This window comes from Rosa chinensis, chromosome 7, assembly GCF_002994745.2.
Source record: "Rosa chinensis cultivar Old Blush chromosome 7, RchiOBHm-V2, whole genome shotgun sequence".
Lineage (NCBI taxonomy): Eukaryota > Viridiplantae > Streptophyta > Magnoliopsida > Rosales > Rosaceae > Rosa > Rosa chinensis.
This window is the reverse complement of record NC_037094.1, coordinates 50,198,040-50,214,315: the sequence shown is the minus strand read 5'-3', so window position 1 is coordinate 50,214,315 and position 16,276 is coordinate 50,198,040. Positions and strand designations below refer to the sequence as shown.

Here is a 16,276-nt window from a genome sequence, read left to right as displayed (position 1 = left end):
AAAAGAGCAACGCGAGATGTCACTCAAATTTGCCATGACAAACAAAACATATTACGGTGTTTGATGATAAAGCACCAAAACTAGTCACCATGCTCTTATCAAGCCCTAACTATATGGTGTATTGTGTTAACATAGACAAAGTAAGAAAGGGAGGTTTCCCTATTTGACAATTTTTTTGGACTTAATTGGTAAGGTGATAATGCCTATAAAGACTCTAACAAGCTTTTCTATATGGTTTTAAACGCTCAATTGCGAGTTAAGTTGCTAATTGAATTGTGCTAGGTTGGTTAATTGCTTGTTGAGATTTTTTCTTAGTGGTCATGAGATGTATTGTTTTAATTACCTTTTTTATCTTGTCAAAATGGATACTTATTGATGCAATTTTAGTTTCATTATAATGTATCATACCTTTGCACACACATACTCGGCTCTAAATATGGAAGTGGAGGTGTGTAGAGTTGATATTCTTCTTTGTATTCACTAAGGTTGGTCTGAAATTGATATTGAAAGTGACCTTACCCAATTGATTGCGGCGCTCCAAAGTGGGGAGAATAATTTCTCAGTGGTTACTCAGGTTTTAGATGATTGTAGAGATTATTTAAATGCTTTCCAATTAGTTAGAATTTGACATCCACCGTGAAGCAAATGGTGTTGCAAATAGACTTGCACACCTTGCTAGTTTGTTTTTCATTAATGATATTTAATTAGATGAGGCTCCTGCTATTATTTAGGATGTTATTTATGAGGATTATTATCATTGTTCTTCTGTACCTTGTGGTTCAATTCTTATGACCCCCACTCCCCCCCCCCCCCCCCGATGCAAAATTTTAATATACTAAATGGAATCGGCGTGAGTCTTCCAATTAGGCTGGGTTCCAAACCCTTCTCACAAAATAATAATAATAATAATGTTGTTGAAGGATATCAGGATTGTGTGTGCCTTACCAAACTAGAATTACTTTATGTTGTTGTAATAGGAGGAGATTGTTCTAGATTCCTAGTTCTAATCAGAATAGGATTGTACTCAAAGATTATGTATTTTACTCCCTATATATAGGGGCTCCTATTATCAATGAAAGAAACAACTATTCTCCCAATTGTCTCTACAATTCACTTTTCTTTAAACACATACGTTATTAGCACAAGCCCTAACCCTAGCTTTAAAAAGCCAAAATCCCCGTTCGTTGCACACCTACCTCCGCCGAGCACAGCGCCCTTGCGCCATCTACATTTGCCTACCGGCGCAGCACCTGCACACATCTAGGATTGAAGCTCGATTGTAATCCTGCTCTAGGATCGAAAGTGCACCAACAATCCTTCATGTCTACAATTCTCTTTTCCTTAAACAAATGTATCATATAATTTGGATATCAATAACATTGTCGTTTTTGGTTTAAAAGAAGAAGCAAAAATGATAGTTTCGGTTATGGGATCATATTTTTCGTGTTATTTTATTTACCAAGTAGCAATATAATAAGTAACTTTTATGTATTGTTATATAGAGAACTATAAAAACTAGAGAGTTTGATTGGGAAGAAAGTCTTGGAACGAGTAGGGGCATACATTTGACGAGTCATAGTTTAGACCATAAAAATTCATATCAACACTTATTCGCAAAAAATAATAAGACTTTTATCTTTTAAATTTATATGATATGATGAGAGAAGCTTTAATGCGAACATATAAAATGAGGACTACTTAATCAACAGTTGTGAAATACATTTTTCGATTATATTTCAGCGAATTTAGATAAGCATGCGTTGATCACTTTTGAAAATTTTCTTCCAAATTACTAATTTTTAAGGTATTAAATTAGATCAAATTAATAGACGAACCAAATCTGTCAAACCTGAACGTTTCATTTTCATAAATAATAAATAACGATTGTGAATGTCTTAATGATTTTTTATTTGATTGAAAATTTATAAAAATGATATACTCACGAATATCTAAACATGTAACGGTTGATTTACCGAATTATAATAGAAATGTAGATCTCACAGCTATTAATTAAAAGTTTCTCATTTTAATGATTATGGTTGTGACTGTATTCATGATATATATTAATCATAATTGGGCGGTTAGACAAATATGTTGATCGCGCACTTGTCTCGAGTGCTCGTAGTGGTTTCCTATCCTAATCACGTTGCGTCCGTTTAATTGAGAAGTTTGCTTTTTTGCTGTGTTTGATAGCAACCCCATCCTTTCACAACCGTACTGCATTTGTTTCTTCCACTAAACTTTTGTCTCGATTTCAAAATCACCAGAAATTAAGAGTAAAATCAAAGCAGGAATTATATTAAGACTCAAGACTCCAGCCATATTTCCACTAAATATCTTTCCCTTTCTTGAGGCTTGACCACATAGTACGCATCATGTTTCGTCACCCACCCCATCATCATATAACAATAATTTCTCAGTTTTCGAGGTGCCCCACTATAGTCCGAGTCCTTACTCATAAGCATTTTTTTGTCTCTGCCTCCCAGCTTCCACACATAAACACAGTAATAAAGAATCTCTCCTGCTCTCTGCTCCTTCTCTCTCTCATTTTTATTACCTCTCTTTCCCTTCTCTTTTCTCATTTTGGGTGTTCTTTATGTCTTTGCTAGTCTGAAGCTCTTACTGTTTTAGCTGGGCACCTCAAAAAACATGTGTCTTTGGGGAGAGAGAGTGTCAGGGACTGTTGAATAGCCTAAACAAGGAAAGTTGGTGTTGGGAAATCCATTTATTGTGTGTTTTTCAAGGGAAAGTTTTTAATTACTTTCCGACATTCCCCATTTCTTCCCCCTGAATCTTCTCTGTTCAGACTCCAAAGACTTTAATATTCTTGACAGTTCACACCAGTCAGTCCAATTCCAAGCTCGTCTTCTTCTTCTTCTTCTTCTTTAGATAGCAGTTCACTTCTGCTCAAATTTGAAAGTAAAAAGTTGATTTTGGGCTCTTCATGGTTTGATGCAACATCTCTCTGTTCTCAGGTACTCCATTACTTATCAAGCTCTACTATTTCTGTTGATTTTCTTCATTCTCAACTCTGTTCTTTAGTTCTTCACTTGCTTCATGCTTGATATTATAACAATTGGAATGAAAGAAAAACTAGAAATCTCATATCATGGTTGGAATTTGATACTTTATATTTGGCATACCAGATTAAGTTACTCTGTTTTTATTTTTTTTAATTTTTTATTTATTATAAATTCCGTTTTCTTAGTCAGATATGGTCTTTCTGGTCATGATCTGGTGCTAAAGTTGTTACTAATTGCAACTTCATCAGTATCATTAACTGTAAAATTGAAACTTTCGTTCTGGTCATTTGTCATTTGATTAGTTGCGCTTCCAGAATTTTCTTTGCTTAGATTGCAATATAAAATATAAGCCCCAAATGCAAAACATCATAATGACTCAATGAGTGACTTGAAAGTATAATTTTCTTCTCTTCCATGTACGTCAACCTTGATAAAAAAATTAACAGGGATTACAAATTGTTAATAAGCCACAGCTACAGACAAAATTGACGTTTTAACGTCATCTTAGTATTGCTTCTTCTCTGTGTCTCCATCTCTCTCAGTCTCTCACCCACATATTAACTAGTATTATCAATTATTCCAACTGAAAACCTTATACTAGTTTATTCATATGACATTATTAGAAAATCTTATTGTACATATTATAGTATTTGTGCTATGAATGTAAAGATATATAGAGAGTCATGGAAAATGATTTATGGGCGTTTTCTTCTGAGCTGTTTCCAGGATGGAATGGTCTTCAAGTCCAAATGAGCAATAATGGGGTGGTTGTTATTGATCTGCTAAGCTAGATATCCTCAAAGATTCTCTGTTTCTTCCACTGACCTTTTTGCCCTGTGCTTTTCCGACAATGGCCAAAATACCAGTTCCCTCCTTGCACTTGCTACCGGTCTTTACCACATTGTTCATTTCTTTGCTTTTCCCGCCATGTATGCCTCTAACGGACGAAACTGAAGCCCTCCTTGAGTTCAAAAGGCAGCTCAAGGACCCTTTGAGTTTTCTTGATTCGTGGAAAGAGTCGGAGTCTTCATCCCCCTGTGAGTTCTCCGGGATTACTTGCGATTCGGGGAAAGTCACTGAAATATCTCTTCACAACAAGTCACTCTCAGGTGAGATTTCGCCCTCCATTGGCGTCCTTGAGAGCCTCACCACGCTTGTACTGTCTGCCAACCTCATTACAGGAGAGGTTCCTGCCCAACTGACTCATTGTGCCAATCTTAAAACATTGAATCTGTCTGAGAATCAATTGGTTGGGAAAATCCCGGACCTTTCCACCCTTAGAAACTTGGAGAGACTTGATCTTTCTGCCAACAGGTTATCTTCAGAGTTCCCGTCTTGGGTGGGAAATCTCACAGGTTTACAATATCTGGGCCTTGGGCAGAATCTGTTTGATGCAAGCGAAGTTCCTGGGAGTCTTGGAAACTTGAAGAACTTGACATGGCTGTATCTGACAAATTGCAGCTTGATGGGAGAGATTCCGGAATCTATTTACGAAATGAAGGCATTGGGAACATTTGATATGTCAAGAAACAAGCTTTCTGGGAAACTCTCTAAGTCGATTTCCAAGCTACAAAACCTATTTAAGATTGAGCTGTTTGCAAACGGTTTGGGAGGAGAAATCCCACCCGAGGTTGCTAATCTCACCCTTCTGAGGGAATTTGATATTTCAACAAACAGATTTGATGGGAAGTTGCCTTCTGAGTTTGGAAATCTCAAGAATTTAGTGGTTTTTCAGTTGTATGAAAACAATTTTTCGGGGGAATTCCCTGCTGGGTTTGGAGATATGCAGCATCTTACTGCTTTGTCAATATATGGAAACAGATTTTCTGGGGAGTTTCCAGCAAATCTAGGGAAATTCTCACTTTTGGAGAGCATTGACATATCTGAGAATCAGTTTTCTGGTGCTTTCCCAAGGTTTCTTTGTGAAAAGAGGAAGCTGCAATTCTTGCTCGCTTTGGATAACAATTTTTATGGGGAGTTTCCAGGTTCTTATGCTGACTGTAAATCTCTAGAGAGGTTTAGAGTAAATAAGAACCATTTGTATGGGGAGATTCCAGCTGAGTTTTGGTCACTTCCTAAAGCGATAATCATTGATTTTAGTGACAATAACTTTCGTGGAGTGATTTCCCCCAGCATTGGGTTTTCTATCAGCTTGAATCTGTTGATGTTGCAGAACAACAATTTCTCAGGTTATCTTCCACCAGAAATTGGGAAGCTAACAAAGTTGGACAGGCTCTATTTGAATCATAATAACTTCTCAGGTGAAATACCTTCCGAAATTGGTGCCTTGAAGCAGTTATCATCTTTCCATGTTGAAGAAAATTCTTTGTCAGGCTCAATACCTTCAGAACTGGGAAACTGTGTTAGGTTGGCGGACATGAGTCTTGCTGGGAATTCCTTAACTGGAAGTATCCCACCTACGCTTTCACTCATGAGCTCTTTGAACTCTCTAAATCTCTCTCGGAATAAACTCTCAGGTGAGGTTCCAGAAAATTTAGAGAAATTGAAGCTAAGTTTCATAGATTTGTCTGAAAATCTATTATCTGGAAGAGTACCATCTGATCTTCTGACCACTGGTGGAGACAAAGCCTTTCGTGGAAACAAAGAACTCTGCATCGATCAATATTCAAAAACACATTCAAATTCTGGTATGAATACATGTTCTGAAAAGCATGGTCAGAAAAGGGTGCTTCAGAATAAATTGGTTTTGTTCTCTATCATAGCATCTGCCTTGGTTGTTGTTTTAGCTGGATTGGTGCTTGTCAGTTATAAGAACTTCAAGCTTTCTGAGGTTGACAGAGAAAACAGTTTGGAAGAGGGGAAGGAAATAGATCCGAAATGGAAACTTGCATCTTTTCACCAACTGGAAATAGATGAAGATGAAATCTGTGATTTAGAAGAAGAAAATTTGGTTGGTAGTGGCAGCACTGGGAAAGTTTACCGCCTTGATCTGAAGAAGAATGGTGGTACAGTAGCTGTAAAACAACTATGGAAAGGCGATGGCTTGAAGCTTTTGACTGCAGAGATGGATATTTTGGGAAAGATCAGGCATAGAAATATATTGAAGCTTTATGCTTGTTTAGTGAAGGGAGGATCTAATCTTCTGGTGTTTGAGTACATGGAAAATGGAAATTTGTTTCAAGCGCTTCACAGACAGCTTAAAGGTGGGCAGCCGGAATTGGATTGGTACCAGAGGTATAGGATTGCTTTGGGAGCAGCTAGGGGGATTTCTTATCTACACCATGATTGTTCCCCACCTATAATTCATAGAGATATAAAAGCAACCAACATTCTGCTTGATGATGATTACGAGGCAAAAGTTGCTGATTTTGGGGTTGCAAAAATTGTACAAAACACTCCCAAGGGTTCAGAGTGCAGCTCCTTTGCTGGGACACATGGGTATATTGCTCCTGGTGAGTTTCAAAACTATAAAGCATATTCATTTTATTATTGTCACTACTATATATTACTTTTTGCTTGAAACTATCTAGCAGACCACAGTCAGCAATTTGTGATGTCAGTTAACACTGTTTCTTATTTCAACCATATATGTTCAAAGCAATTGCTTTTGACATTCTTTTGCATCTCTAGATTTTTGATCTGCTAACAATATCAGTATATATCATTTTAACATACCATTCTCTTGAGGTTACGTCACTTTTGTGCTTTGAAATAAAACTTATGAACCAATTCACTTTCAGCCTCTTTGCTGGATTAGTATATTCCATGTCTTGCACAATTTAGTATTGCCTGGAGAATTCTTTTATCAAGTGAAGCTTTATCACACAGTAATATGAACTTTGTGTACTTTTCTGTAGAGTTCAAATTTGGATTAACTAGGTATCGGATTAACTTTATCATATATATTGTTAGCTCAACATTAATTGGGCTCGCTGCCAGAAACAGTAGGACAGCTATGCAATTTCATGATCTTCTTAGTGGGTTTGTAACGGTCTTTAATCAGGCGTGAGCCTTCAATTTGTGTCATTGTTGTTTAGAGCTAGGCTGGCTTTATTCTAATATATGTAATGTTCCGCAGAGTCTTCATGTGTTTGAAAATCTACTTGTACTCTATAGCCTGGACTTGAAACATCAGTTTCAGACATGTGTTCAATAATTCTTAATGGGTGGGCTATTTTCCTTTGCAGAGCTAGCATATACTGCTAAAGTCACTGAAAAGTGCGATGTATATAGTTTCGGTGTGGTTCTACTTGAGCTAGTTACTGGTAGAAGACCAATTGAAGATGACTACGGGGAAGGAAAAGACATTGTATACTGGGTTTCCGCCAATCTGAACGACCGTGAAAACGTTCTGAAGGTTCTTGATGATAAAGTGGCAGATGAAAATATCCAGGATGACATGATCAAGGTTTTGAAGGTAGCTATTCTTTGTACTACCAAGCTTCCATCCCTGCGGCCTACAATGCGAGAGGTGATCAAGATGCTTATTGATGCTGATCCTAGTACTTTCACGTCTCCAAGCAACAATTCTGACAAAGAAGGCAAGGATTCCTCCAGTCTGCTTCTCTCCCAGTAGTAGCTGATTTCAAGGATTATACAAATGCTATAATCTTTATGAATGTTTGATGAAGTAGATAATCGAAGCTCATTAAGTGTGCCATCAACCGCAACTGTTTAAATATTTGGCACTTAAACTGCCACTCTTGCCCCTTATTTGCCAAATATTGTCTTATAGCAAAAATTTTAGGAGGTCTAAATCTATACAATTATTAAGAAAAGAGGCTTTGTTAGCCAAAATACATATGAAATTACATATAGATCCTTACATCATATATTAATTTGAAATTATACTTAATAACTAAGGGATAAGGATGTAAATAACAAAATCAAAATTGAAAAAAAAAAAGAAAACAATAAGGGACAATGATAAAAGTGGTCATTTTAAAGTACTTTATGATAATCCAGATACCACAAATGTCTTCCTAATAATTAAGGTCACTTATTAACAACCTACCACTAGAGTTAAACTTAATTACAAAAACTGCCGCTGTTGGTTCTCGCTCCCTCCCTTCCGTTCAGATTCAACCCTTTACCAAAATCTCTCTCTCTCTCTCTCTCTCTCTCTCTCTCTCCACAAACCCTTACCATCCCAACCTCCTTGACCGCGACTCCTTGAGACCTTTCTCGACTTCTCCGACTCGCCGCTCTTCACCATCGATCTCTCCTTAGAGTGGATCCTCGACTCCCGTGACTCCGACGCCGATCAGATCATGCTCATCGATTGCGCCCTGCAGTTGGGATTGGTGCTCCTCGAGGCCGATAAGAGCTAGGCGAGACGAAGAGCCTCCAAGAACAACTCCATCTCCTGGGCTCTCCCTCTCGACCTCACCATCAAGGTAAGCCTAGGTTTTATTGTTGAAGTAAAATTTGAACTGTAATTGTTGCCGGAAACTGGTTTAATCGTGTTAGTTTTTGGGCATTCCGATTCTTTAGTTTTGAAGTTGCACTTTGCCGTTTTCAATAGCAAACTTGCATAACTAATCTTCGTGCTAATAGAGATGATCGTATGGATCATTTCGAGGTTTCGAAAGAGTTAGTTTTTTCGTTTTGAAAGGATGAAGTTGCCTTTTTCTTTTTATTTACTTTGGTGTTAGTTTGTCAGGATTCTTTTACAATTTAGTTGTGATGCAAAAATCGATTTTCGGTCTGTGTGAATTTCTGATCACTAATTTTCTTCTTAATGGAAATGATAAGATGGATACTTGGATAGTTTTGATGTTCCGTTAATTTGTTATTCATTGTGGTGATTATAAGAATCTTTAGCATCATTTGTGCATGTGGAACTACTTAGTTTATCAATGATCAGATAGGAAGTGCATTATCTGAGTAATGTGGTGATATGCAGTTCTTTTCCATGCCCCATACTCAAAGCATATGCTATCCTGCAACTACTTATTCAATGTTTAATAAATGTGCCATGGATCTTCTTGCCATGCGAATATTGACTTGACAACAGTTGTCCTAAAAGTTAACAATGGAGTAGTTTCCACAATGGTACACGGACAGGGAAAGCTCTTGAGTAAGTGTTTATTTGCAACCAAGAAGTTTTTGGAACTTCATACTCTATAATATTTTTGTGCATGTGAAAGCTGTGGTGAACATTTTTGGTTTACATTTGATCTTTTAGCTTCCTCATTTCACCTGTATTTACAATTTTTTTTTCAATTTTGGAGGTGCAGTGCATTATGTCTCATTTGTAGTAATGCTACTTTGAGGATATGATACTCTCATTTTGATTGTATCTTTGATTTTCTATATCTGATTTAATTTTGATTACAGGTTGTGGCTCAAAAACTGAAGGAGGCAGAAATTACCAAGCAAGACTTGCTTCTGGTTCCACTTTCCTCTTCTAGTTGACCTCTCCTCCTCCTCCCGCAATGACGACCTCAACAACTAGGATGCTGACTTCGTCAAGGTTGACCAGGCCACCCGTTTTGATATCATCCTAGTCCGTATTACTACTTTAATCCTATTACTGCTAGTTTCTCGTTTATCGCTGCCGTTGATATATACTCTTTAATTCGCTTAGGGTCTCATGTAATTTTATAAGAATTTTGTTGTTTGATCATGAAAAATTGATTAGGATTGATTTTCTTAGATTTTAGGACATTCGGTTCTCGATGAATTGTTGAATAAATTTCTTGATAATAGTTCATATGCATAGCATGATTAGTGATTTCAATATATATATACACACCGCCGCAAATTTTATAGGAATCTAGGACAGTTTGGCTGTATGTAATTGATGAGCACTAGTCCTTTGATTTGTAGAGATATGCAGTGTGAAAATGCTGTTATTATGATCAATTAGGTTTGTTATTATGATATCACTTTATTGCTTTGAGGCTTGATTTCTTTTCATGGGCATCAGTTGGAAACTTTGTTGAATATTGTAACATAAGTGAAGGAAGAAATATGAGTTTGTACCGTAACTCTAGCATGATTTACAATTAGTCAATCAATGTCATTTTTTTTTGAGCTGTCATTACTTGGCAGTACACTAATGCTGGTTGCAAAAAGAATTCAAATTGAAGACCTCGGAAATCAGAAGTTGTACTTCTTGACCTCAAGGTTATTAAGAAGTTATGTGCATCATTTTCAAGAGGATGCATTCATTGAAATGGGAGAAAAATGTTGTGCAGTAGTGGAAGAAGTCAATGGCTTTAATAAATTATCTTGTATTACCAACGTCTATATATACATATACAATTATGCATCCAGTGGACTGTATTGATTTAACAGGGATTCTCACAATGACAATTTACGAGCATCTACATAAGGAATTTGACGCTGCACGAGCTTTTCAAACTCCAGGTAGCTCTGAATAGATTTTATGCTGAATGTTTCATTTTAAAGGTACAGTTGCATCTAGCTTTCGGTCATCATGGTAAGTTTTTCTTTATTTTCTTCAGTGGTTTCTAAATGCATTTAGAGGTAAATTCTTGGGTGTGGAAATTATAGACCTACATTTTCTGTGAACTGCAGCGGTTTTAAGTTGAACTCAACCATGATCAGGTTGTAATATCTAAGTTGATAATGAGTCTCGTGGGTTACTGTGTGATTGTCTAATAGAACCCTCTCTAAAATTTGTTGTTCTTATTTGTGGCACATGCTAATCGTAGAACTAAGTGTCAAATTTATTGTCATTGGTCAAGTCACTGGCCAGTTACTGATCATATCCAATGTTAATTACAAGTCAGTAACAAAGTCACTGTCAATCACATGTCACCTGCCAAGTCACTGTTATATCTATGTCATTGGCTTTGTCACATTGCATATTACTGACCATGTCACTGTGATACACAAGTCACTGGCTAAATCACATTGTATGTCACTGACATATTTTGAAATTTTCAAATCACTATTATATCCAAGTCACTGGCCAAGTAACTATTACAAGAAGAAATCTCACTGGCCATGTTGCTGATCATATAACTGTCAAACTCACTGATGATCTACAAGAAGAAATCTCGTAAGTATACAACACTTTAAACTGTCACTTTATTGTTGTACTGTTTAAATTCATTGACTTGAATTTTTTTATGGCTAATAGATTGGATTGTGAAATTTTATAGATGTTTTTTTTGAAAGGGGGGCGGATTCCAAAGAAACTCAGCAAGAAGGATATTTTGCAATATAGAGCTCATATAATCAAGACATTTGCGGAACATAAGCATAGTTGGATCTCTACTAATTCAAAGTTTTAGAAAATTATTTAGGGCTTAGATTGGCCAATTGTAAACTCTAGCGTACTAAATCAATTAGCTTTTTGTATCTTTTTATGATGTCACTGTTATGTACGTATAGCTTTCCTTAATAAAACATTATATTTATAGATCTTTTACAGCACATTCAAATTTTAGGCATCTTTCGAATTCACCAAATCAATATCACTGACCATGTCCAATATTAATCACAAGTCAGTAGATAAGTCACTGTTAACCTCAAATCACTGATCATGTTACTGTTATACACATTTCATTGACCATGTTACTGGCCAAATCACTGTTAACCTCAAATCACTGACCATGTCACTATTATACACATTTCATTGACCAAGTTACTGGCCAAGTCACATTGAATGTCACTGATCAAGTCACTAGCCAGCCCAGGCTTCTAGTTAGTGAGGTCACTGATCATGTAACAGTCAATGTCACTGATAGACAAGTTACTGTTAACCTCAAGATACTGGCCATGTCACTGTTAACCTCAAGTCACTGGCCATGTCACAGTCACGAACATGTCACTGTTAATCATTGGTCAAATCACTATTAACCTGAAGTCACTGGCCATGTCACTGACCAGTGAAGTCATTGGTCGAGCCAAGTCCCTAGTTAATGAGGTCACATGCCAAGTCATTGTTAATCTCAAGTCATTGGCCATGTCACTGACCATGTTACTGGCCAAGTTGCAGTCACTTGCTATGTCGCTATCAATCCTTGGCCAAGTCACGGCAAATACCTGACAAAGTCACTGTTAAACTCCGACAAAGTCACTGACCATGTTACTAGGCAAGTTGCATGTCACTTACCATGTCATTGTTATACATGTCACCGATCATGTCACTATCAATCCCTGACCAAGTCACTGTCAATTCTTGACCAAGTTACTAGCCATGCCACTAGCTATGTCACTGGCCAAGTTATTGCATGTTAACTTCAAGTCACTGATAAAGTCACTGACCATGCCACTAGCCAAGTTGTATGTCACTTACCATGTCATTGTTATACACGTCACTGATTATGTCACTATCAATCTCTGACCAAGTTACTGGTCATGTCACAAGCTATGTCACTAGAGAAGTTATTGTTACTCTCAAGTCGTCGACAAAGTGGATCATGTCACTTACCATGTCATTGTTATACACGTCCTGACCATGATCCTATCAATTCCTGGCCAAGTCGCTGTCAATTATAAGTCGAATATGATGTAATTATTTCTGCATTTGATTATAAAACAAAACAATTCGATTCCAATTTTTAATTTGACTGAAGATTTAAAGCTTTTTTGAGTGGAGATGATACATGACTGTCTTTAAAATTTAGTTTGATACTGTAACATGGCCAGTGACATAGCCTACTTATGTAACTGACCGTGTAACTGATCATGTAACTGGCCATATAACTGATCATGTAACTGACCATGTAACTGAACATATAACATGTAACTGACGATGTAACTGACCATGTCACTAGCCAAGTTATATGTCAGTTACCATGTCATTGTTATACACGTCCATGACTTTGTCACTGTCAATTCCTGACTAAGTCACTGGTCATGTCACAAGCTATGTCACTGGAGAAGTTATTGTTACTCTCAAGTCATTGACAAAGTGGATCATGTCACTAGCCAAGTTGCATGTCACTTACCATGTCATTGTTATACACGTCCTGACTATGATACTGTCAATTCCTGGCCAAGTCGCTGTCAATTTGAAATTATAAGTTGAATATGATATAATTATTTCTACATTTGATTATAAAACAAAACAATTCGATTCCAATTTTTAATTTGACTGAAGATTTAAAGCTTTTTTTAGTGGAGATGATACATGACTGTCTTTAAAATTTAGTTTGATACTGTAACATGGCCAGTGACATAGCCTACTTCTGTAACTGATCATGTAACTGGCCGTGTAACTGATCATGTAACTGACCCTGTAATTGATCATGTAACTGACCATGTAACTGAACATATAACATGTAACTGACGATGTAACTAACCATGTCACTAGCCAAGTTATATGTTAGTTACCATGTCATTGTTATACATGTCTATGACTTTGTCATTGTCAAATCCTGACTAAGTCACTGGTCATGTCACAAGCTATGTCACTGGAGAAGTTATTGTTACTCTCAAGTCATTGACAAAGTGGATCATGTCACTAGCCAAGTTGCATGTCACTTACCATGTCATTGTTATACACGTCTTGACTATGATACTGTCAATTCCTGGCCAAGTCGCTGTCAATTTGAACTTATAAGTTGAATATGATATAATTATTTCTGCATTTGATTATAAAACAAAACAATTCGATTCCAATTTTTAATTTGACTGAAGATTTAAAGCTTTTTTTAGTGGAGATGATACATGACTGTCTTTAAAATTTAGTTTGATACTGTAACATGACCAGTGACATAGCCTACTTATGTAACTGATCATGTAACTGGCCGTGTAACTGATCATGTAACTGACCCTGTAACTGAACTTATAACATGTAACTGACCATGTCACTGACAATCTTTTTTATGTAACTGACCATGTTACTAGCCAAGTTGTATATCACTTACAATGTCATTGTTATACACGTCCATGACTATGTCACTATCAATTCCTGGCTAAGTCACTGTCAATCCCTGACCAAGTTACTGGTCATATCATAGGCTCTGTCACTGGCGAAGTTATTGTTTAACCTTGCCACTGGCTATGTCTAATATTGATCAAGTCACTGACCATGTCACTAAAATTGGCATGTCACTAGCCATGTCATATTGCATGTCATTGGATAAGTCAATGGCCATGTAGACAAATCACTGGCCATGTCATTGAAATTGGCAAGTTACTTGCAAAGTCACTGACCATGTCATATTGCATGTCACTGACAAAAACAAAATCCATCCTGATCAGTTTTTGGTTCACAAAAACAAAAATCATATATCTTAAACTTGATGTTAATGCATCAAATCAAAAGGCTGCTTTATCTGCCAAAGACAAGATTTTTATATTTTATTTTATTTTTTATAACATTATTGTGTTTAACAAATATATGCAGCACCACCTCAAAATAATCTTCAATCTGTGGGATATATGCATGAACACAATAATTAAGAAGTTTGTAATACACAAGCACCTAAATATGGAGATCTATAGATCTTTATAACGTCAATACTAAGGAAAAATACTAAGGACAAATATGGGGGAAAACACTTTTGAATACCCTGTATTTGGAAACTTCAACCTCATTTTGAAACAAAATCAACAGGTTGTCCCCCATACAAGATGCATGAGCCTTACAAAACTTTGGTATCAAAATGTGATGATGTTATTCGTGAACCAGGCAAGTAGGTAGGATTAAGAAGAGTCTTGATATAAAAGTTCATGAACCTCTTGCAAAAAGCTGTTAATCCCTTCATCATTACGGGAGTCATAAAGCAGCATAAGTCGTGTACGTCTCACCTGTTCCAAATAAACCATAAATGATAAATATGCTTGCTTCCAACTTCATTCCAACTAGACTACACCAATCTTAATCTCAGCACCTAGAAATGCTCAAAACTGAGTGGGAAGTAAAGAATGATACAAAAATCCATAGAAGAAGGCTTTTACATTTCAATTTACAAGATCGTTTCCAAGAGGCATCATTTTTAGTTCTAAATGTAAAAGCATATGCAAGAGGGGAAACTGATTGAGCTTGTTGTCAATCAATTCAATTCTACATAGGCCTTTTTTTTTTTTTCCAACCAAAACTGTGGTTTCTTCTAGCTTTGTCTTTTTTTTGTAAACAAGCCTTCAACCAACTCATTTGACAATCATGATGGTGTAATAACTATTCAAAGAACAAAAAATGAATACACTAAACAACTGGAAGCATGTTCAGCTCTGACAACCACCATCTAATTAACTCTATTGAATAACATAAGCCCAGAAAGTAATAGGTAGATATTCAAGAGGATTGCAGCAGTTAAAAGTTAAAAGACAAGTGATACTAGGCAATACATAAAACTGTATGTGGGTTAAAGTCAAAGATCATGTCTTTAACCCACCCAGAATCTAGTATAATAATTCTGTCACGATCTGATAAAATTTTAGAATAATTTGAGCACAAAATTACAGACAGGGCCAAAACTGAGAGAGAATGGCGTACCTTCATAGGCATGTGAGCCTAGAGTTTTCGTTCGAGTAATCAAAATGGTTTACTCACATGTAAGTTTTCAAATTTGTCGATGAAATCATCTTAATAGCTTGAGAATTCTTCCTGCACACAATAGGTAAAATTAGAAGAGGTAGAAGAATCAGCTCTAGCATAATACAGCCCCTAGAACTGTTTTGTTTTAACATCAAACAAAAGCTTTACTCATAACAACTCAGATAATTTTGAATAACACAATTCTAACAAGTTCAAGAAGTTCAACTTGCTTTAAAATGGAAGGAAATATATGCAATGCCCACCTTATTCATCCCATCTTGTTTCTCTATCCCTATCACATCAAAATAGATTTGCCCGAGCAATATTGCTTTAACTTAAGCAATCAGGAATTCTATACTAAATAGTAAAATTGACAACTCAACTACACATGTTCTTCCACTTCAATTTACTTCGAGTACTAAAATACCGTATCCGAGGCCCAATCATCTTTCAATTTTCAGTGAGTAGAATACACTAAACATCAATTTCTCAAACAATTTTATGAAATGCACAATTATGAAGAAGTACGATAATCGAATTGATTCAAACAGCAGAGGCCAACCTTCTTTACACCCAATCTCTTCAACTTGGGAACCTCTTTAAGCAATCGAGCCTTGGTTCGGCGAATCTTGGCATTCAAAGCAACTGCAGATGCCGTGCTTTTCTCTTTTGAAGCAAGCCCTACTTTCTGCAGACCCAAATTACCCAAAATTCAGTCTCAATTTGAAAAATATGACCAAATCATAACTAAACTTCTAGTCAATTTCAAAGAGATTCGAAATTCTAAACTCTTAAAGAGATTTCATCGCTCCGAAACACACAGTTT

General features: G+C 36.4%; 1 protein-coding gene across 1 annotated transcript; it reads left to right on the top strand.

Moving 5' to 3' along the window:
- Window positions 1–2,467: 2,467 nt before the first annotated feature.
- LOC112177123 (receptor protein-tyrosine kinase CEPR2) lies at window positions 2,468–7,762 on the top strand. Its single transcript, XM_024315336.2, has 3 exons — window positions 2,468–2,975; window positions 3,750–6,436; window positions 7,172–7,762. The coding sequence occupies exons 2-3, from the start codon at window positions 3,874–3,876 to the stop codon at window positions 7,558–7,560; spliced, it is 2,952 nt and encodes a 983-aa protein (XP_024171104.1). The 5' UTR covers window positions 2,468–2,975; window positions 3,750–3,873; the 3' UTR covers window positions 7,561–7,762.
- Window positions 7,763–16,276: the final 8,514 nt, after the last annotated feature.

Coding starts and splice junctions, on each gene's coding strand:
- LOC112177123 (XM_024315336.2), top strand. CDS start 3,874: ATGGCCAAAATACCAGTTCCCTCCTTGCACTTGCTACCGGTCTTTACC. Junction 6,437..7,171: donor ACATGGGTATATTGCTCCTG/GTGAGTTTCAAA, acceptor TTTCCTTTGCAG/AGCTAGCATATACTGCTAAA.